Raw genomic sequence first — 23,967 nt, 5'->3', positions numbered from 1 at the left:
GGATTGAAAATTTTCACTTTTTGGTAAAAACGATGGGCTAACCCCTTGCCATTTTTTTCCAAAAAGGGGCAATTTTCAAATTATCAATATTTGCCCTAACCCCCTTTATGGGAACAAACAGGGGTAAAAATACCTCTAAGGGCATGTTAGGACTATCACATTGAAAAAAGGGAGAGAATTGAAAAATTTCACCTTGTGGTAAAAACAATGAGCTAACCTCTTGCCATTTTTTTCCAAAAAGGGGCAATTTTCAAATCATCAATATTTGCCCTTATCCCCTTTTTGGGAACGAACGGGAGTCGTTATGATTCTAAGGGCATGTTAGGACTATCACAGAGAGAAAAAGGAGAGGATTGAAAAATTTCACCTTGTTGTAAAAACAATGAGCTAACCCCTTGCCATTTTTTTCCAAAAAGGGGCAATTTTCTAATTATCAATATTTGCCTTAATCCCCTTTATGGGAACAAACGGGATTCAAAATACTACAAAGGGCATGTTAGGACTATCACAGAGAGAAAAGGGAGAGGATTGAAAAATTTCACCTTGTGGTAAAAACAATGAGCTAACCCCTTGCCATTTTTTTCCAAAAAAGGGGCAATTTTCAAATTATCAATATTTGCCCTAATCTCCTTTATGGGAACAAACGGAATTCAAAATACTACAAAGGGCATGTTAGGACTATCACAGAGAGAAAAGGGAGAGGATTGAAAAATTTCACCTTGTGGTAAAAACAATGAGCTAACCCCTTGCCATTTTTTTCCAAAAAGGGGCAATTTTCAAATTATCAATATTTGCCCTAATCTCCTTTATGGGAACAAACGGAATTCAAAATACTACAAAGGGCATGTTAGGACTATCACAGAGAGAAAAGGGAGAGGATTGAAAAATTTCACCTTGTGGTAAAAACAATGAGCTAACCTCTTGCCATTTTTTTCCAAAAAGGGGCAATTTTCAAATCATCAATATTTGCCCTAATCCCCTTTTTGGGAACGAACGGGAGTCGTTATGATTCTAAGGGCATGTTAGGACTATCACAGAGAGAAAAGGGAGAGGATTGAAAAATTTCACCTTGTGGTAAAAACAATGAGCTAACCCCTTGCCATTTTTTTCCAAAAAGGGGCAATTTTCAAATTATCAATATTTGCCCTAATCTCCTTTATGGGAACAAACGAGATTCAAAATACTACAAAGGGCATGTTAGGACTATCACAGAGAGAAAAGGGAGAGGATTGAAAAATTTCACCTTGTGGTAAAAACAATGAGCTAACCTCTTGCCATTTTTTTCCAAAAAGGGGCAATTTTCAAATTATCAATATTTGCCCTAATCCCCTTTATGGGAGGAACAAACGGGATTCAAAATACTACAAAGGGCATGTTAGGACTATCACAGAGAGAAAAGGGAGAGGATTGAAAAATTTCACCTTGTGGTAAAAACAATGAGCTAACCTCTTGCCATTTTTTTCCAAAAAGGGGCAATTTTCAAATCATCAATATTTGCCCTAATCCCCTTTTTGGGAACGAACGGGAGTCGTTATGATTCTAAGGGCATGTTAGGACTATCACAGAGAGAAAAGGGAGAGGATTGAAAAATTTCACCTTGTGGTAAAAACAATGAGCTAACCTCTTGCCATTTTTTTCCAAAAAGGGGCAATTTTCAAATCATCAATATTTGCCCTAATCCCCTTTTTGGGAACGAACGGGAGTCGTAATGATTCTAAAGGCATGTTAGGACTATCATGGAGAGGATTGAAAATTTTCATTTTTTGGCAAAAACTATGAACTAACCCCTTGCCATTTTTTCCAAAAAGGGGCAATTTTAGAATTTATATCAAATGTGCTTTTATTTCCCTTTTTGTGAACATACCAGCATCGTAATGATTCTAAGGAGATGTTCGGACTATTAAAGAGCGAAAAGGGAGATGATTAAAAATTTCACCTTGTGGTAAAAACAATGAGCTAACCCCTTGCCATTTTTTACCAAAAAGGGGCAATTTTCAAATTATCAATATTTGCCCTAATCCCCTTTATGGGAGGAACAAACGGGATTCAAAATACTACAAAGCGCATGTTAGGACTATCACAGAGAGAAAAGGGAGAGGATTGAAAATTTTCACTTTTTGGTAAAAACGATGGGCTAACCCCTTGCCATTTTTTTCCAAAAAGGGGCAATTTTCAAATTATCAATATTTGCCCTAATCCCCTTTATGGGAACAAACGGGGGTGAAAATACCTCTAAGGGCATGTAAGGACCATCACAGAGAGAAAAGGGAGAGAATTGAAAATGTTCATTTTTTGGCAAAAACAATGAACTAACCCCTTGCCAGTTTTTCAAAAATAGGGCAATTTTCAAATCATCAATATTTGCCCTAACGCCCTTTTTGGGGAATGAACGGGAGTCGTTATGATTCTAAGGGCATGTTAGGACTATCACAGAGAGAAAAGGGAGAGGATTGAAAAATTTCACTTTTTGGTAAAAACGATGGGCTAACCCCTTGCCATTTTTTTCCAAAAAGGGGCAATTTTCAAATTATCAATATTTGCCCTAACCCCCTTTATGGGAACAAACGGGGGTGAAAATACCTCTAAGGGCATGTAAGGACCATCACAGAGAGAAAAGGGAGAGAATTGAAAATGTTCATTTTTTGGCAAAAACAATGAACTAACCCCTTGCCAGTTTTTCAAAAAAAGGGCAATTTTCAAATCATCAATATTTGCCCTAACGCCCTTTTTGGGAACGAACGGGAGTCGTAATGATTCTAAAGGCATGTTAGGACTATCATGGAGAGGATTGAAAATTTTCATTTTTTGGCAAAAACTATGAACTAACCCCTTGCCATTTTTTCCAAAAAGGGGCAATTTTAGAATTTATATCAAATGTGCTTTTATTTCCCTTTTTGTGAACATACCAGAATCGTAATGATTCTAAGGAGATGTTCGGACTATTAAAGAGGGAAAAGGGAGATGATTAAAAATTTCACCTTGTGGTAAAAACAATGAGCTAACCCCTTGCCATTTTTTACCAAAAAGGGGCAATTTTCAAATTATCAATATTTGCCCTAACCCCCTTTATGGGAACAAACAGGGTGAAAATACTTCTAAGAGCGTGTGAGGGCTTTTACAGGGAGTAACAGAGAAGATTGAAAATTTTCACTTTTTGCCAAAAACAATGAGCTAACCTCTTGCCATTTTTTTCCAAAAAGGGGCAATTTTCAAATTATCAATATTTACCCTAATCCCCTTTATGGGAGGAACAAACGGGATTCAAAATACTACAAAGGGCATGTTAGGACTATCACAGAGAGAAAAGGGAGAGGATTGAAAATTTTCATTTTTTGGCAAAAACAATGAACTAACCCCTTGCCATTTTTTCAAAAAAAGGGCAATTTTCAAATCATCAATATTTGCCCTAACGCCCTTTTTGGGAACGAACGGGAGTCGTTAAGATTCTAAGGGCATGTTAGGACTATCACAGAGAGAAAAGGGAGAGGATTGAAAAATTTCACCTTGTGGTAAAAACAATGAGCTAACCCCTTGCCATTTTTTTCCAAAAAGGGGCAATTTTCAAATTATCAATATTTGCCCTAATCCCCTTTATGGGAACAAACGGGATTCAAAATACTACAAAGGGCATGTTAGGACTATCACAGAGAGAAAAGGGAGAGGATTGAAAAATTTCACCTTGTGGTAAAAACAATGAGCTCACCTCTTGCCATTTTTTTCCAAAAAGGGGCAATTTTCAAATTATCAATATTTGCCCTAATCCCCTTTATGGGAGGAACAAACGGGATTCAAAATACTACAAAGCGCATGTTAGGACTATCACAGAGAGAAAAGGGAGAGGATTGAAAATTTTCACTTTTTGGTAAAAACGATGGGCTAACCCCTTGCCATTTTTTTCCAAAAAGGGGCAATTTTCAAATTATCAATATTTGCCCTAACCCCCTTTATGGGAACAAACGGGGGTGAAAATACCTCTAAGGGCATGTAAGGACCATCACAGAGAGAAAAGGGAGAGAATTGAAAATTTTCATTTTTTGGCAAAAACAATGAACTAACCCCTTGCCATTTTTTCCAAAAAGGGGCAATTTTAGAATTTATATCAAATGTGCTTTTATTTCCCTTTTTGTGAACATACCAGAATCGTAATGATTCTAAGGAGATGTTCGGACTATTAAAGAGGGAAAAGGGAGATGATTAAAAATTTCACCTTGTGGTAAAAACAATGAGCTAACCCCTTGCCATTTTTTACCAAAAAGGGGCAATTTTCAAATTATCAATATTTGCCCTAACGCCCTTTTTGGGAACGAACGGGAGTCGTTATGATTCTAAGGGCATGTTAGGACTATCACAGAGAGAAAAGGGAGAGGATTGAAAAATTTCACCTTGTGGTAAAAACAATGAGCCATTTTTTTCCAAAAAGGGGCAATTTTCAAATTATCAATATTTGCCCTAACCCCCTTTATGGGAACAAACAGGGGTGAAAATACCTCTAAGGGCATGTTAGGACTATCACAGAGAGAAAAGGGAGAGGATTGAAAAATTTCACTTTTTGGTAAAAACGATGGGCTAACCCCTTGCCATTTTTTTCCAAAAAGGGGCAATTTTCAAATTATCAATATTTGCCCTAACCCCCTTTATGGGAACAAACAGGGGTGAAAATACCTGTAAGGGCATGTTAGGACTATCACAGAGAGAAAAGGGAGAGGATTGAAAAATTTCACCTTGTGGTAAAAACAATGAGCTAACCTCTTGCCATTTTTTTCCAAAAAGGGGCAATTTTCAAATCATCAATATTTGCCCTAATCCCCTTTTTGGGAACGAACGGGAGTCGTTATGATTCTAAGGGCATGTTAGGACTATCACAGAGAGAAAAGGGAGAGGATTGAAAAATTTCACCTTGTGGTAAAAACAATGAGCTAACCCCTTGCCATTTTTTTCCAAAAAGGGGCAATTTTCAAATTATCAATATTTGCCCTAATCTCCTTTATGGGAACAAACGGAATTCAAAATACTACAAAGGGCATGTTAGGACTATCAGAGAGAGAAAGGGGAGAGGATTGAAAAATTTCACCTTGTGGTAAAAACAATGAGCTAACCTCTTGCCATTTTTTTCCAAAAAGGGGCAATTTTCAAATCATCAATATTTGCCCTAATCCCCTTTTTGGGAACGAACGGGAGTCGTTATGATTCTAAGGGCATGTTAGGACTATCACAGAGAGAAAAAGGAGAGGATTGAAAAATTTCACCTTGTGGTAAAAACAATGAGCTAACCCCTTGCCATTTTTTTCCAAAAAGGGGCAATTTTCAAATTATCAATATTTGCCCTAATCTCCTTTATGGGAACAAACGGAATTCAAAATACTACAAAGGGCATGTTAGGACTATCACAGAGAGAAAAGGGAGAGGATTGAAAAATTTCACCTTGTGGTAAAAACAATGAGCTAACCTCTTGCCATTTTTTTCCAAAAAGGGGCAATTTTCAAATTATCAATATTTGCCCTAATCCCCTTTTTGGGAACGAACGGGAGTCGTTATGATTCTAAGGGCATGTTAGGACTATCACAGAGAGAAAAGGGAGAGGATTGAAAAATTTCACCTTGTGGTAAAAACAATGAGCTAACCCCTTGCCATTTTTTTCCAAAAAGGGGCAATTTTCAAATTATCAATATTTGCCCTAATCTCCTTTATGGGAACAAACGGAATTCAAAATACTACAAAGGGCATGTTAGGACTATCACAGAGAGAAAAGGGAGAGGATTGAAAAATTTCACCTTGTGGTAAAAACAATGAGCTAACCTCTTGCCATTTTTTTCCAAAAAGGGGCAATTTTCAAATTATCAATATTTGCCCTAATCCCCTTTATGGGAGGAACAAACGGGATTCAAAATACAACAAAGCGCATGTTAGGACTATCACAGAGAGAAAAGGGAGAGGATTGAAAATTTTCACTTTTTGGTAAAAACGATGGGCTAACCCCTTGCCATTTTTTTCCAAAAAGGGGCAATTTTCAAATTATCAATATTTGCCCTTACCTCTTTATGGGAACAAACGGGGGTGAAGATACATCTAAGGGCATGTTAGGATCATCACAGAGAGAAAAGGGAGAGAATTGAAAATTTTCATTTTTTGGCAAAAACTATGAACTAACCCCTTGCCATTTTTTCCAAAAAGGGGCAATTTTAGAATTTATATCAAATGTGCTTTTATTTCCCTTTTTGTGAACATACCAGAATCGTAATGATTCTAAGGAGATGTTCGGACTATTAAAGAGGGAAAAGGGAGATGATTAAAAATTTCACCTTGTGGTAAAAACAATGAGCTAACCCCTTGCCATTTTTTACCAAAAAGGGGCAATTTTCAAATTATCAATATTTGCCCTAACCCCCTTTATGGGAACAAACAGGGTGAAAATACTTCTAAGAGCGTGTGAGGGCTTTTACAGGGAGTAACAGAGAAGATTGAAAATTTTCACTTTTTGCCAAAAACAATGAGCTAACCTCTTGCCATTTTTTTCCAAAAAGGGGCAATTTTCAAATTATCAATATTTGCCCTAATCCCCTTTATGGGAGGAACAAACGGGATTCAAAATACTACAAAGGGCATGTTAGGACTATCACAGAGAGAAAAGGGAGAGGATTGAAAATTTTCATTTTTTGGCAAAAACAATGAACTAACCCCTTGCCATTTTTTCAAAAAAAGGGCAATTTTCAAATCATCAATATTTGCCCTAACGCCCTTTTTGGGAACGAACGGGAGTCGTTATGATTCTAAGGGCATGTTTTTTCCAAAAAGGGGCAATTTTCAAATTATCAATATTTGCCCTAATCCCCTTTATGGGAACAAACGGGATTCAAAATACTACAAAGGGCATGTTAGGACTATCACAGAGAGAAAAGGGAGAGGATTGAAAAAATTTCACCTTGTGGTAAAAACAATGAGCTAACCTCTTGCCATTTTTTTCCAAAAGGGGCAATTTTCAAATTATCAATATTTGCCCTAATCCCCTTTATGGGAGGAACAAACGGGATTCAAAATACTACAAAGCGCATGTTAGGACTATCACAGAGAGAAAAGGGAGAGGATTGAAAATTTTCACTTTTTGGTAAAAACGATGGGCTAACCCCTTGCCATTTTTTTCCAAAAAGGGGCAATTTTCAAATTATCAATATTTGCCCTTACCTCTTTATGGGAACAAACGGGGGTGAAGATACATCTAAGGGCATGTTAGGATCATCACAGAGAGAAAAGGGAGAGAATTGAAAATTTTCATTTTTTGGCAAAAACTATGAACTAACCCCTTGCCATTTTTTCCAAAAAGGGGCAATTTTAGAATTTATATCAAATGTGCTTTTATTTCCCTTTTTGTGAACATACCAGAATCGTAATGATTCTAAGGAGATGTTCGGACTATTAAAGAGGGAAAAGGGAGATGATTAAAAATTTCACCTTGTGGTAAAAACAATGAGCTAACCCCTTGCCATTTTTTACCAAAAAGGGGCAATTTTCAAATTATCAATATTTGCCCTAACCCCCTTTATGGGAACAAACAGGGTGAAAATACTTCTAAGAGCGTGTGAGGGCTTTTACAGGGAGTAACAGAGAAGATTGAAAATTTTCACTTTTTGGCAAAACCGATGAGCTAACCCCTTGCCATTTTTTCCAAAAAGGGGTAATTTTCGAATGGCTGTGACAATTTTTTCTGCCATAATTTCCTTGCAATACCACAACCAAATCCTTAATTTCCACCCTGGACCCTCTAAGGCAGCTTAACCAAATGTAGAGGCACAAAAAGACGCATCCATAAAAGCAAACTGCATAACTCTTGAAAATTATAATTCTATCACACAAAAGAAAAACCGAATAGTTTGAAGTTGGTAAATGCATACCATCTCGATAACCCTCGACGTTCATTGAGATACCGTAAACTATTTCGCCTTTGGCTTGCATTCAGGATGCGTTGTGTATTAAACTACATTTTGCTAAGCTAATTCTACACTCTTATATAAAATAAAGCCCCAAGCAATTGATGCAGGAGCAAATCACTTCTTCACATGTACCTTCAGTCTTGTGTCTATACCCATCATCTGCAAGAATAGCCCTTGGTGGATCGGGCCATAGGTGGCAACTGAAACAAGACACAAAATCCACGTTTTATTTCAATGGCAAAGTATTACAAACGACAGAAGAACAGGTATTGGTTATTGGTGATTCTTTTTTTACCTGACTGCTAAGAAAGCGTAAATGCTTGTTAGTAAGCAACCACACGGCCAAAGGCTTTAGGTCCTCTCCGATGGACCTGGTAATGAGGATTAATGCCTTACCAAAGGGCACTAGCATATCGACTTGGTTTCAAACCCGGGTCACCGGATTATGAGACCATTGCTCTACCAACTGAGCTATCGCGCCTCCTCAATTTGGTCCTCAATATGGATTAAAAATCTGAAATGCTGCAAAGCTTATAAATCATAAATATGGTAAACATAGTCATAATCTCTCATATTACAGGAACTGTAGGGAAGACATGATGTCAAACAATGGTTGATACCTAAAGTGGCTATTGTTCATCTTTCAAAACTTGCAAACCATTCCAAATGGTGTCATCATAAAAATCACCATTTCTTTGCCTTTTCTTAGCAATGAAGATTGTAGTCTCTCCACATTCAATTTGATCTGTCTAATGAAACAATTCATTAAATTATCACACACAACTGTCACAAGATATTTTTTTAAAGAAAGAGTGCGACTTAAATTCTGACATACCTCTGTCACCAACCATCCGCCTGAGGTAAGCAAAGTCTACATCGGCAGTGAGGTCAGCTGTACCAGGTTCAATCAATACATCATGAAGCTTGTGATCCTTGAAACCCTATAGAAAATGACAATAAATCAACAAATTCTGTCTCAAAGAATACAATAAATTACAATAAAAAAAAGTATATAAAGAATTAAACAAGGGAAACGCTCTCGAAATGATGAAAAATTGAGGTTGAAACATTGTTTATAGGCAGGGTGGCCCATTAGCAGGCCCCCCAAAATTAAATCCTCTGAATATAATCAGCATTTTAAAGTGAATATTGATTAAGAATCATGAACAAATAAGAAAAAATGATTCATTTATTCTCATATTAAGTTGTGAAAACATAATCCAAGTCTACTGACCTAAAATGACCTTTGACCTTGTGTCATATGACTTGTGATACTTGATAACCCTTGGTACAAGTTTCATGGAATTTGAACAAACACTTTTGAAAATATGCTAAAAATTCAAAATCTTGATGTTGATGCCACAAAAAAGGCTAAGTTTGTTGACCTAAAATGACCTTTGACCTTGACTTTGTGACCTGAAATTCAAGTCACATAATTGGGGATACTTGATAACTCTAAAGTCCAAGTTTCATTGAATAAGAACTTATACTTTCAAAATTATATCAGAAATTCAAAAACTTAACCTTGGGTTAAGTTGATGTTTGACGCCGTCGTCGCCGTCACCGGAAAAGCGGCGCCTATGTCTCGCTTTTTTGCTTAGCAGGCGAGACAAAAACGTCAATCGTAGGATGAATAGAATGAGATGGGTTAGACCCTGTAAATGTGAGGGTAACTGATTGTTTTTGCACTCTAGCACATATTCCACAATGCTGTTAAAGGTATTACAAAGTTTTGGGAAATTTTAAAAATTAGGTGGATAGTGTCGACTCTTTACAATTTTGATATATTTGGATGCCCCTGTGGATGTATTAAAAAGCACTACAAATTTTAGCCCCTAAAACACTTCTGCTTTCGAGAAAAATTGAATATAAAAAACTAGCAGGACCCGCGGAAATCCGCGGGATCCTGGAGGGGGGCGGGGGGTGTAAATAGATATATAGAGACTGTCTAAATTAAAACCACCAAGAACTTTATTTGCCATTCAGGCCATTAAGAAATATACATGTTAAGACTCCCCGCCCGCTTCCTTTTTGGGGGCCGCCTCCTATTTTTTTTTTTTTTTTTTTTTTTTATTTATTTTTTTTTATTTTTTTGAAAGAAAAAAAACATGAAAAGCACTGCTAAAATGTATTTCTGATTTTAAAAAAGAAAAAAAAAAATTGTCGGCCGCCATCTTGAAAAATAGCCCGAATGTCAGGAAAAATGTACGGAGCCGCCATTTTGAAAGAAAATAAAAAGAAAAAAAAAGGGCCTCCTCCTTCCCATTTTTCGAAAAAAACAGGAAGCTAAACATGTTTTTTTTTAAATTTGGCCTTATATAAAAATAAAATAAAACGATCCAACTGTACCGGTAGTTATTCTTTAAGCCACTGGAACTGCGTAGAGTTCCGTAATGTGGCGTACCGACTACGCAGAAATTAGGCTGCGTATTAATGGGAAAATAGTCCCTGCGTAGGTTATGTGTAGGCTGGCGAAAAAAATTAAACAGGTTGAATTGTTTTCGTTCATCTTGCGTACCCCTTTCCGTCCCTCAGCATATAGTAACGTAGGCCAGCGTAGTTGTTACGCAACACTACGCAACTCTACGTATTGACCCCACGCCAATTAGTGACCCGCAAGTGTCACAAATAAAGTATTAAAAATATGCTCATCTGACCCTATGCGCCTAAAACCCCCGAGCTTTCGGGGGTTTATGGCCCCTTGAAACCCGTGGACCCCACGCCTATATTATATATACACTCAACTCGCTGCGATCTGATCTCCCCCCCCCCCAACTTTGAAGAACGTAACCCCCGAGCTTTTGGGGGTTTATGGCCCCTTGAAACCTGTGGACCCCACGCCTATATTATATATACACTCAACTCAGGACCCGCGGAAATCCGCGGGATTCTAGAGGGGGTGCGCAGGCAAAAAATTAAGTTTTTCATTTCGGGGGCTCCATTTTAAATTTTAAGGAAATTTTCGGGGGCTCTTTTTTCTGGGGCTACTTTTTCATTAATTCATATAAGGATAGGCCTACACTTTGTTGAGATTTGTTTAGTAGGCTAAGGTTTCATTCTTCCTACTTCATAATTGCCTATTTAAAAAAAACAACATTTTTCTAGTTCAATAACTAAGTTTTCATGCATTGATTTGATGCAAGAACTGTAACATAATAGACCCCAGATTGTGATTATTTCTGACCATGAATTTCGATAATCATTTTTCAAAGTAAAATTTTCACAGGAAAATCAGACAGTCTAGACATTAGTAATACTTTTACTAATTCTAAGCTCAGGTTTCGTAAATCTATTCACGAAACTATATTGAAATCGCGGCAATAATCATGCAAACCAACAGATAACAATTTCAAAGTGTCAAATCTCTTCGGCTCGAGCTCAGCTCAGCTCAACTCACACACACACACTACAGCGTAACTCCATTTAGCTCGAACACCGGCGCCGCAGGCGTCGGACGCCTGCGGTGCGCGGTCCCGGTGTTGGAGCTTTCCGGAGTTACACTGCACTGTGTGTAATGTATGTATGTGTACGTAGACTGAAGGCAGCTAATTGCGACTGAACTGTCAGACCGATGGTTTTCTTGTGAAAACTTTCCTTTAGAAAATGATAATTAAAATGTAGTATAAATGGCCGTAGCAATCACAAAATAAGCTTTGATTTCATACCTCCATATACGAAAACTATATACAAATCGTGGCAATCATGATGGAAATAGGTCTCTAAGTTTGGACGTCGACGGGAATTAGCCCCGTGTATGATCTCTCGGGCTTTTGCAGCTAGTACAACGCACACCCTATAGCACGATGGCTTTCTCGTGGGTAAGCCCGCCCTCTGCATAGAGCATTTAATACGCAACATAATGTGAGTTGCTCGTCGTCTGTCGAGTGTCTCTTTGATACAATGTTGAATATCCATGAGGTATCTCTGTCGTCACGCATATCCTGCATTATGCATGTCGCGTCTGTTTTCGCCCTGGACGTCGACACGGAGGAGGACCTCGGGCGGAGTATAGCCAATTCGCTAGAGTAGACTCTCCCGCGGACGATGGCACCGGGCACGGGTACCCCGAGGGGAGGGTTCAGGAGGAGATAGCCGCACCAACTTCGGTCGGCGATCTCATTAAAAAACAATAGAATACAAAGGCTCGCCGAGACGTCGCGCCCCCCGCGGAGCCTTAGCGTATTATTATTATAGACTAGCAGGACCCGCGGAAATCCGCGGGATTCTAGAGGGGGCGGGGGGTGTAAATAGATATATAGAGATTGTCTAAATTAAAACAACCAAGAACTTTATTTGCCATTCAGGCCATTAAAAAATATACATGTTTAGCGTCCCAGCCCGCTTCCTTTTTGGGGGCCGCCTCCTATTTTTTTTTTTTTTTTTTTTTTTTAATTTTTTTTTTGAAAGAAAAAAAACATGAAAAGCACTGCTAAAATGTATTTCTGATTTTAAAAAAGAAAAAAAAAAATTGTCGGCCGCCATCTTGAAAAATAACTCGAATGCCAAGGAAAATGTACGGAGTGGCCATTTTGAAAGAAAAAAAAGAAAAAAAAAGCGCCTCCTCCTTACCATTTTTCGAAAAAACAGGACGCTATAAGCATGTTTTTTTTTTTAATTTGGCCTTATATTAAATTTAAAAAAACAATCCAACTGTACCGGTAGTTATTCTTTAAGCCACTGGAACTGCGTAGAGTTCCGTAGTGTGGCGTACCGACTACGCAGAAATTAGGCTGCGTATTAATGGGAAAATAGTCCCTGCGTAGGTTATGCGTAGGCTGGCGTACAGGTTTGCTTATGGTTGCTTACTGTGTGGAAAGCTTTTACTGCTTAGTCGATCTGGCATAGGGTAGCGTACTGTTGCGTAAAAAGGCGTACTTTCTGCGTCAAGTTTCTACGCCGAAAGTACGCGAACAAAATTAAACATGTTGAATTGTTTTTGTTCACCTTGTGTACCCCTTTCTGTCCCTCAGCATATAGTAACGTAGGCCAGCTTAGTTGGTACGCAACACTACGTATTGACCCCACGCCAATTAGTAACCCGCAAGTGTCACAAATAAGGTATTTAAAATATGCACATCTGACCCTAATTAAACGCCTAAAACCCCCGAGCTTTCGGGGGTTTATGGCCCCTTGAAACCCGTGGACCCCACGATTATATTATATATACACTCAACTCGCTGCGATCTGATCTCTCCCCCCCCCCCCAACTTTGAAGAATGTAACCCCGAGCTTTTGGGGGTTTATGGCCCCTTGAAACATGGACCCCATGCCTATATTATATATACACTCAACTCAGGACCCGCGGAAATCCGCGGGATTCTAGAGGGGGGCGGGGGTGTAAATAGATATATAGAGACTGTCTAAATTAAAACCACCAAGAACTTTATTTGCCATTCAGGCCATTAAAAAAATATACATGTTTAGCGTCCCCGCCCGCTTCCTTTTTGGGGGCCACCTCCTATATATATATTTTTTTAAACAGCTTCCCCGCCCGCTTCCTTTTTGGGGGCCGCCTCCTCTTTTTTTTTTTTTGAAATTTTTTTGAATTTTTTTTTTTTTTTTTTTTTTTTTTTTGATAGAAAAAAAAACAGCGTCCCCACCCGCTTTCTTTCTGGGGGCCGCCTCTCCTATTTTTTTTTTTTTTTTGAATTTTTTTTTTGATTTTTTTTTTGATTTTTTTTTTTTTTAAAGAAAAAAAACATGAAAAGCACTGCTAAAATGTATTTCTGATCTTAAAAAGAAAAGAAAAAAATTGTCGGCTGCCATCTTGAAAAATAGCCTGAATGTCAGGGAAAATGTACGGAGCAGCCATTTGAAAGAAAAAAAAAAAAAAAAAAAAAAGGGCCTCGATCCTCCTTCCCATTTTTCAGAAAAAACAGGACGCTAAACATGTTTTTTTTTTTAATTTGGCCTTATATAAAAAAAATAAAAAAAACGATCCAACTGTACCGGTAGTTATTCTTTAAGCCACTGGAACTGCGTAGAGTTCCGTAGTGTGGCGTACCGACTACGCAGAAATTAGGCTGCGTATTAATGGGAAAATAGTCCCTGCGTAGGTTATGCGTAGGCTGGCGTACAGGTTTGCTTATATGGTTGCTTACTGTGTGGAAAGCTTTTACTGCTTTGACGATCTGGCGTAGGGTAGCATAGGGTTGCGTAAAAAGGCGTACTTTCTGCGTCAAGTTTCTACGCTGAAAGTACGCGAAAAAAATTAAACATGTTGACTTGTTTTCGTTTATCTTGCATACCTCTTTCTGTCCCTCAGCATATAGTAACGTAGGTCAGCGTAGTTGGTAGCAACACTACGCAACTCTACGTATTGACCCCACGCCAATTAGTGACCCGCAAGTGTCACAAATAAAGTATTAAAAATATGCTCATCTGACCCTAATTAAACGCCTAAAACCCCGGAGCTTTCGGGGGTTTATGGCCCCTTGAAACCCGTGGACCCCACGCCTATATTGTATATACACTCAACTCGCTGCGATCTGATCTTCCCCCCCCCCCCAACTTTGAAGAACGTAACCCCCGAGCTTTTGGGGGTTTATGGCCCCTTGAAACAAATATACACTCAACTCAGGGTTTCAGGTTTCCTTCTTCATAATTGCCTATTTAAAAAAAAAACATTTTTCTAGTTCAATAACTAAGTTTTCATGCATTGATTTGATGCAAGAACTCTAACATAATAGACCCTAGATTGTGATTATTTCTGACCATAAATTTCGATAATTATTTTTCAAAGTAAAATTTTCACAAGAAAATAAGAGAGTCGTTTAAAAACGTAGACATTAGTAATACTTTTACTAATTCTAAGCTCAGGTTTCGTAAATCTATTCACGAAACTATATTGAAATCGCGGCAATAATGATGCAAACCAACAGATAACAATTTCAATTGTGTCAAATCTCTTCGACTCGAGCTCAGCTCAGCTTTACTCACACACATAACACTCCAGCGTAACTCCACGAAGCTCGAACACCGGCGCCGCAGGCCTCGGACGCCTGCGGTGCCCGGTGCCGGTGTTGGAGATTCCAGGAGTTACTGCACTGTGATGTGTGGTGACTGAAGTTAGCTTGCGACTGAATTGTCAGTCCAATGGTTTTCTTGTCAAAACTTTCCTTTAGAAAATGATAATCAAAATTGAGTATACCGTGCCGTAATAATCACAAAATAAGCTTTGATTTCATACCTCCATTCACGAAAACTATATAAAAATCGCGGCAATCATGATGGAATAGGTCTCTAAGTTTGGACGTCGACGGGAAGCCCCGTGAATCTCTTGTGCAGCTACTACATGCAAAGCACATCCTAGCTACAACAAAGCACATCCTATAGAAAGATGCTTTACTCGGGTAATCCCGACCCTGTCCATCGTGCATTTAATACGCAACTTAATGTGAGTGGATAGTCATCGGTCGTGTGTCTACGGATGCAATGTTGAATATCCATGAGGTATCTCTGTCGTCACGCATATCCTGCATTATGCATGTCGCGTCTGTTTTCGCCCTGGACGTCGACACGGAGGAGGACCTCGGGCGGAGTATAGCCAATTCGCTAGAGTAGACTCTCCCGCGGACGATGGCACCGGGCACGGGTACCCCGAGGGCAGGGTTCAGGAGGAGATAGCCGCACCAACTTCGGTCGGCGATCTCATTAAAAAACAATAGAATACAAAGGCCGGCGGAGACGTCGCGCCCCCCGCGGAGCCTTAGCGTATTACTTATATAGACTAGCAGGACCCGCGGAAATCCGCGGGATCCTAGAGGGGGGCGGGGGGTGTAAATAGATATATAGAGACTGTCTAAATTAAAACCACCAAGAACTTTATTTGCCATTCAGGTCATTAAGAAATATACATGTTAAGCGTCCCCGCCCGCTTCCTTTTTGGGGGCCGCCTCCTATATTTTTTTTTTTTTAAATTTTTTAAAATTTTTTTATAGAAAAAAAACAGCGTCCCCACCCGCTTCCTTTCTGGGGGCCGCCTCTCCTATTTTTTTTTTTTTTGAATTTTTTTTTGGATTTTTTTTTGGATTTTTTTTTTTATTATTTTTTTTTTTAAGAAAAAAAACATGAAAAGCACTGCTAAAATGTATTTCTGATCTTAAAAAAGAAAAGAAAAAAATTGTCTGCCAACTTGAAAAATAGCCTGAATGTCAGGGAAAATGTACGGAGCAGCCATTTGAAAGAAAAAAAAAAAAAAAAAAAAAAAGGGCCTCCTCCTTCCCATTTTTCAGAAAAAACAGGACGCTAAACATGTTTTTTTTTAAATTTGGCCTTATATAAAAAAATTTAAAAAAACGATCCAACTGTACCGGTAGTTATTCTTTAAGCCACTGGAACTGCGTAGAGTTCCGTAGTGTGGCGTACCGACTACGCAGAAATTAGGCTGCGTATTAATGGGAAAATAGTCCCTGCGTAGGTTATGCGTAGGCTGGCGTACAGGTTTGCTTATATGGTTGCTTACTGTGTGGAAAGCTTTTACTGCTTTGACGATCTGGCGTAGGGTAGCATAGTGTTGCGTAAAAAGGCGTACTTTCTGCGTCAAGTTTCTACGCTGAAAGTACGCGAAAAAAATTAAACATGTTGACTTGTTTTCGTTCATCTTGCGTACCCCTTTCTGTCCCTCAGCATATAGTAACGTAGGCCAGCGTAGTTGGTAGCAACACTACGCAACTCTACGTATTGACCCCACGCCAATTAGTGACCCGCAAGTGTCACAAATAAAGTATTAAAAATATGCTCATCTGACCCTAATTAAACGCCTAAAACCCCCGAGCTTTCGGGGGTTTATGGCCCCTTGAAACCCGTGGACCCCACGCCTATATTGTATATACACTCAACTCGCTGCGATCTGATCTCTCCCCCCCCCCCCCAACTTTGAAGAACGTAACCCCCGAGCTTTTGGGGTTTATGGCCCCTTGAAACAAATATACACTCAACTCAGGGTTTCAGGTTTCCTTCTTCATAATTGCCTATTTTAAAAAAAAAACATTTTTCTAGTTCAATAACTAAGTTTTCATGCATTGATTTGATGCAAGAACTGTAACATAATAGACCCTAGATTGTGATTATTTCTGACCATAAATTTCGATAATTATTTTTCAAAGTAAAATTTTCACAAGAAAATCAGACAGTCGTTTAAAAACGTAGACATTAGTAATACTTTTACTAATTCTAAGCTCAGGTTTCGTAAATCTATTCACGAAACTATATTGAAATCGCGGCAATAATGATGCAAACCAACAGATAACAATTTCAAAGTGTCAAATCTCTTCGACTCGAGCTCAGCTCAGCTCTACTCACACACATAACACTCCAGCGTAACTCCACGAAGCTCAAACACAGGCGCCGCAGGCCTCGGACGCCTGCGGTGCCCGGTGCCGGTGTTGGAGATTCCTCGAGTTACTGCACTGTGATGTGTGGTGACTGAAGTTAGCTTGCGACTGAATTGTCAGTCCAATGGTTTTCTTGTCAAAACTTTCCCTTTAGAAAATGATAATCAAAATTGAGTACACATGGCCGTAATAATCACAAAATAAGCTTTGATTTCATACCTCCATTCACGAAAACTATATAAAAATCGCGGCAATCATGATGGAAATAGGTCTCTAAGTTTGGACGTCGACGGGAAGCCCCGTGTATCTCTTGTGCAGCTACTACATGCAAATCCATGCAAAGCACATCCTAGCTACAACAAAGCACATCCTATAGAAAGATGCTTTACTCTCGGTAATCCCGCCCTTTGCATAGAGCATTTAATACACAACTTAATGTGAGTGGACAGTCATCGGTCGTGTGTCTACGGATGCAATGTTGAATATCCATGAGCTATCTCTGTCGTCACGCATATCCTGCATTATGCATGTCGCGTCTGTTTTCGCCCTGGACGTCGACACGGAGGAGGACCTCGGGCGGAGTATAGCCAATTCGCTAGAGTAGACTCTCCCGCGGACGACGGCACCGGTCACCGGTACCCCGAGGGGAGGGTTCAGGAGGAGATAGCCGCACCAACTTGGGTCGGCGATCTCATTAAAAAACAATAGAATACAAAGGCCGGCGGAGACGTCATGCCCCCCCGCGGAGCCTTAGCGTATTACTATTATAGATTGGATGCCCCTGTGGATGTATTAAAAAGCACTACAAATTTTAGCCCCTAAAACACTTCTGCTTTCGAGAAAAATTGAATATAAAAATTTACTGGTGCTCCCGGTAAATTTTGATAAATTTCAAATAGCGCCTACGGCCGTACAATGGTAGCTGCAACTATGAAAATTTCAGATTATGTAGTTGTGATATAAATTTCCAAACGGGAATAGCTAATCGGTCGATTTTAGTCAAGAAACATTATTTTATAGCTGAATTAATATCTTGACCTTAAGAGGGAGCTATACAACATAAAGAGTTTATTATTTACAATTTCATAACTTTAATAAGACTCGATTTCAACGACAACGACCACTGAATATTGTAGGATCGCATTTATGCTCCCAAATTCATGACGAAAACAGTCCATTTAAACTTCACCCCACTTTGGACCCGAAAGTGGGGTGCATTTTGGTGGTAAGCTCACCACAGAGCAAGAGAGAGTTAGAGTCCCTAATCTGCAGTATAAACAAACTTTGCCAGGACATCGCCAGCCCAACCTTGATAAGTACTGCTTGGAACTCCTCCATGATGTTCTAGTCTTATTCGCAGTCTCATATAGGTTCGGATTATGTCCATTCTCATAGCTACCGGTATACATGGGAGATGCCAGTTTCATCTTCCTTGCTTCACTTTATAAACATAGTTATATCAGGAACTTCCTGGTTATAATTATGTTCCTTTCAAGTTTCATCATAATTGTCTAGTTCGATATAGTACATGGACACAATTAAATATGATATTGTCTAAAATTGTCAAAAATATCTTAACATCGAAATGATTTCTGGTCATGTTTAACTATTTTAATTGAAGCCTTTTTACTTGATCTAATACTTTTATGAGGATGACATATTCCGCAATAAACTTGACAAACATTATCATCCATACTATATGTCGTAGTTTATAACAATAATTACTCATGAACCTCACACTACAAGGACAACATTCATCCAGATTCTGAGATTGCTCATTCTCACGAAGCTTGGTGTACGCGAAGATATCGGGAAAGAAAGCGGTCTGTAATACTAGACACGCAAGTGGGGTATTTCGGTCCCCGTTCACCGAAAAGTGAGATTCTCCATTTGAAAGTCGGGTAAGGTTGACAAATATAGCCTCTGTTAAAGGCGTTACTCCGCCACCAAATGTATTCGCATAGACGAAATAAACTCGAACGCGTTTAGAAAAATGGTGTAGGCCTAGGCCTATAAGGAAAGGCCGGGGAAAACATACATTTTGTTGGTTTGACCGTTAAATATTTTTGAGGTATTAAAGCAAGAATAGAATGTTGTAAATATATAGGCCTAGGCCTATAAGGAAAGGCCGGGAAAACATACATTTTGTTGGTTTGTCTGTTAGATATTTTTGAGGTATTAAAGCAAGAATAGAATGTTGTAAATATTGTTTTCGTTACATTTATTCCGTGCGTAATCTCAAGGTCTACTCAACTTTCTTTGCCTATTTCTTGCCCCCCCCCCCCCAAACGGCAGATCAAGGATTTGAAAATAGGGAGTGGCCGGGGCTTAGACGTCAAATTTGAAATAGAGGGGGGGGGGGGTGGTTGTTTAGGCAGACGGCATATTTCTTGGAATTCGTTATAAAGACGGTATTTAAAAAAATGATGATTCTGGCAAGATAAGAATTGAATTTCATCAAACTTTTATTCGATTTAATATGATCTGTATACGTAGAGGATACAATATTTATTTCCCCACAAGCAAGCCGTGATGATTGAATGTCCATTGCATGTAACATGAAAGAAACAGAAACTCTCAAATCTACAATCCTTTAGAAAGATAATAATTAGCCAAGTAATTAGGGCATATTACAAGACATCGAAGGGCTTAATCTATTGTACAATAGTTGATGCAACCATAATGGAACATTATGCTTCTCGATACTGAGGATATGAAATTTCAGCACAAGAGTATTTGGTTTCAAAATTTTATAGCAGTTTGTTAAAGAAACATTTCGATGCTCACTTGTATAATAAATCTCTATGACAAGCTCATTTTTATCACGACAGTTAAACCTTTTCACTTTTTTATACTAAAGATTGTTGAAGAATTGCCTAATTGACTGCTCGGATGATTTTTTACCTTTCTCCGAAACCTCTTGGTTTTTTGCTCATGATTATAGCGCATTATTCTTTTTGTCACTGTATGTATTAATAAGCAAATACATATCTGCACAACGAACGTCTTTATGATTATGATGTCCTCGTTTTGTTGTATGTTATAAATTCAATATCATGACGAGAAGTGCGTCAAAAATATCTTAACATCAAAATGATTTCTGGTCATGTTTAACTATTTTAATTGAAGCCTTTTTACTTGATCTAATACTTTTATTAGGATGACATAGTCCGCAATAAACTTGACAAACATTATCATCCATACTATATGTCGTAGTTTATAACAATAATTACTCATGAACCTCACACTACAAGGACAACATTCATCCAGATTCTGAGATTGCTCATTCTCACGAAGCTTGGTGTACGCGAAGATATCGGGAAAGAAAGCGGTCTGTAATACCAGACACGCAAGTGGGGTATTTCGGTCCCCGTTCACCGAAAAGTGAGATTCTCCATTTGAAAGTCGGGTAAGGTCGACAAATATAGCCTCTGTTAAAGGCGTTACTCCACCACCCAATTCGGAACAGCTTGCCACATGCAGTATCGTGAATGCGCCCGGCACTCTGAGCGGCCGTTTTTCAGTGTATTTTCTTTTAGTGTTCTTAAAAATTCGCCGTGTCGTTTGATCAAAGAGGTACTGGGCAAGCTTGCCTATTAATGATTTGGTTCAATACATAAGCCATCTAACCTTTATGTTTTAAGGTAATGATTATATTTATGCAGAAAAACTAAAATACTTGTGACAATGCGATTATTTCAAGTCGCCCTTTTTAGGTTATTATGCAGCAACATGACCAATCAAAGTTTGGTCCAGTTAACGCTTGTTGGTTGGTGGTTTTTTTAAAGTTTATTTGTCCAATTAACTTCTTTATCTTCTCAATGTTTCCTTTCCATGTTTCCTTTCCATCTTTCCTCATGTTTTTCACTATTATCACCTTTGTTCTATATACCTTTCTGCTGATATTATTCTTTATTTTTCTCCTTCTTTCAACATCTCTTTTCTAATTTTCATTATATATTTCTTTATTTTCTCCTAATTTTATCTTCTTTAGCCATCTTTCCTTATGCCCTTCTTTATTTTCTCCGTCTTTCTAATTTTCATCTTTCCTTATGTATTCCTCTATTTTCACCTTGTTTTATTCTCTCTATCTTTTCTCATGTATTTCTTTATGTCTAACCTTCATTATCTTCTGTTTCCATCTTTCCCTGTGTATTTCTTTTTAAACCTTCTTTTATCTTCCTTTTCCATCTTTCCTTATGTTATTCTTTATTTTCTCCTAATTTTATCTTTTTCATCTTTCCTTATGTATACCTCTATTTTCACCTTGTTTTATTCTCTCTATCTTTTCTCATGTATTTCTTTTTTTTCTAACCTTCTTTATCTTCTGTTTCCATCTTTCCTTATGTATTTCTTTTTAAACTTTTTATCTTCCTTTTCCATCTTTCCTTATGCTATATTCTTTATTTTCTCTTCCTTCTTTCCCTCCATTTCCATCTTTCCTTATTATCACCCGTCTTTCCCTATTTTATCCTCCCTTTATATTTTCCTTCTGCATTTTTCCATTGCCAAGCACATCAATGTTCTCTTCTATACGTAAAAGAAACTTAAATAGCTAGTACTTGCTAAAAAAAACAATATGAAGTGAGACTTTAGACACACTGAATCCAGGCCTATTATAAATATAGGTGTAGGGTCTGCGATGAGAAGACTATGAATCTGGACTGGATATCAGATACCAGCTGGTAATCCCTTTATCAGTAACTAGGCTATGATTGACCGCTGTCTCTCTCCCCATGGACCCTACTGGTAATCCCTTTATCAGTGGTCAGTGCTCCTATCAGATTATGGTAGCTCCAGGAAAAGTGGTGAACTGGTGAGCAGAGCTCAAATGAGATGTTTTCCTAATGTCATGACCCCATACCAAAACTTTGTATACTACCTTTAAAGCAAAGATCAAGATGTCGTTGGGACATGGCAAGTAATGGCAGATCTAGATTTGTACTTGCCTTTAAATGTCAATATCAACAAAACAGACAAACCTGTTGATAGGGAGAAATTTAATCAAAGGTCACTTTGTACCACGATATAGATTTTAGTCACTGGCACGTCTGCCAAAATTGACGCAACATTGACACCGACATGTAGAATGCCAGTGATTTGACACAGAATACTCCACATGTATTTTGTATACATATCCCTATACAGTATGTATCACAAAAAAAGTATACCCAACTTTGGTAGTTTATGATTGAAGTCGTAGTCGACTTGACCTTTAAATCTATATCACGTTAAAAAAAAAAGGGACCCTTTTTTTTCTTTCAAATGATACCATATTAATAATTTTTCTGCCACGGATGACTGAGCAACATGGTGTTTAAAAGATGACATTGTCAACAACAAAAAGTTAGCAATCGTTTTCGGAATGAAATAATGCGCAGGGCTATTGACCCATTCATTGCTTCAGACTAAGCTTGGTACACAATGTTTTTAAAAGGCTGCTCAGTCGCCCATAGCAGTAGAGTAATGAACAAGGTACCATTAGACAGAATATTAGTTACCGGTACTATTTAAAATGAAGTACAATTCAAAGTCACTTCAAAATGGGAATTTTCAAACACAATGTATGGTGCGCTACAGTAATGAATAGACAGGGGTAACATCTATTACATTAAGATATGAAAAGAGTAAAAAGTAAAACATGGGACATCACTAGTTTCAAATTTTATATTTTTTTCCCATAATTTAGTCAATGTACACTTTGAATATACATATGCATACACTTTAAATATACATGTACACATGCATGTATTACAATTATATTGTCTGGTAGCAACATTAAGCATGTCATTGCTTATTTTTCAGAAAGTTCGAAGGTCAATGGTTTTGTCCTAATATAAAGTTGAATTCCATAGAAGCAAAACAAATTAGAGAAACAGATCAGTGAAAGTTTGAGCAAAATATGAATCGTTTAAAGTTACAATAATTCACACACAAAATGGCAACTCTGTGGTGAATCTTTCAAGTTACTTGCCCATTTGCTCTGCACTAAAAAAACTATAAGTTTTCAAAGATACATTCCTCTATAAAACCAAAGTAGAGATTTATATAAATTTTCTGCAAATGGGAGAGGACTTTTGTAAGATATCACCGAGTTGCCAATTTATCGTTTGATTCCAACTTTCCCAAATTCACAACTTTCCTATTTTTTTTTAATTGGATTTTGCTCAGACTTTCAGAACAACCTTTAACAGGAGTTACTTGTGACAGACTGAACCTATGAGCAAGAAATCGGATCAAAACTAGACATCAATATTTCAAAAAGGAGGAATGTAAAAGAAAAAGTAATTACCCTGAATGTATCTGTTTTGGTCCCATCATGTCCATAGTCAATAATGAGCGCCATGCCGCCATCACTGTAGATACGACTCGCCATCTCCTGGGCTATGACTGCAGCAGTCGGACACACCTCTACGTGGTCTCGTGTTTCTGAGGCCTATAGAAAGCAAGTACAGTGAAACCTGTCTTTAACAGTGGCAACCTCTCTATAAAGGCCACCTGTCAATATTGGACATGCATTGATTGTGACTACAGCACTCGGACACACCTCTACGTGGTCTCGGGTTTCTGAGGCCTATAGAAAGCAAGTAGAGTGAAACCTGTCTTTTAACAGTGGTAACCTCTTTATAAAGGCCACCTGTCTCCTTCCTCGAGAGAGAGTGGTTGGGAGGGAGAGAGGGAGGGAGAGAGGGAGGGAGAGAGAGAGA

The 23,967-nt window shown here is 38.3% G+C and overlaps 1 protein-coding gene across 2 annotated transcripts in view; it reads right to left on the bottom strand.

Annotated features, from left to right (window-relative positions):
• The window catches only part of LOC575699 (protein arginine methyltransferase NDUFAF7, mitochondrial), a 39,260-nt gene that overhangs the window by 6,000 nt on the left and 9,293 nt on the right, over positions 1-23,967 (bottom strand). For both annotated transcript variants that reach the window (XM_030999297.1, XM_776085.4), the window contains 3 exons: positions 23,553-23,696; positions 8,761-8,866; positions 8,058-8,125 (listed from right to left, as the gene is read on the bottom strand). In XM_030999297.1, coding sequence (XP_030855157.1) covers positions 8,058-8,125; positions 8,761-8,866; positions 23,553-23,696 — 318 coding nt within the window. The remainder of the gene's footprint in view (positions 1-8,057; positions 8,126-8,760; positions 8,867-23,552; positions 23,697-23,967) is intronic.

This window comes from Strongylocentrotus purpuratus, unplaced genomic scaffold (assembly GCF_000002235.5).
Source record: "Strongylocentrotus purpuratus isolate Spur 01 unplaced genomic scaffold, Spur_5.0 spur5_scaffold_5, whole genome shotgun sequence".
Taxonomy (NCBI): Eukaryota; Metazoa; Echinodermata; class Echinoidea; order Camarodonta; family Strongylocentrotidae; genus Strongylocentrotus; species Strongylocentrotus purpuratus.
This window is presented reverse-complemented; position numbering and strand designations above follow the sequence as displayed.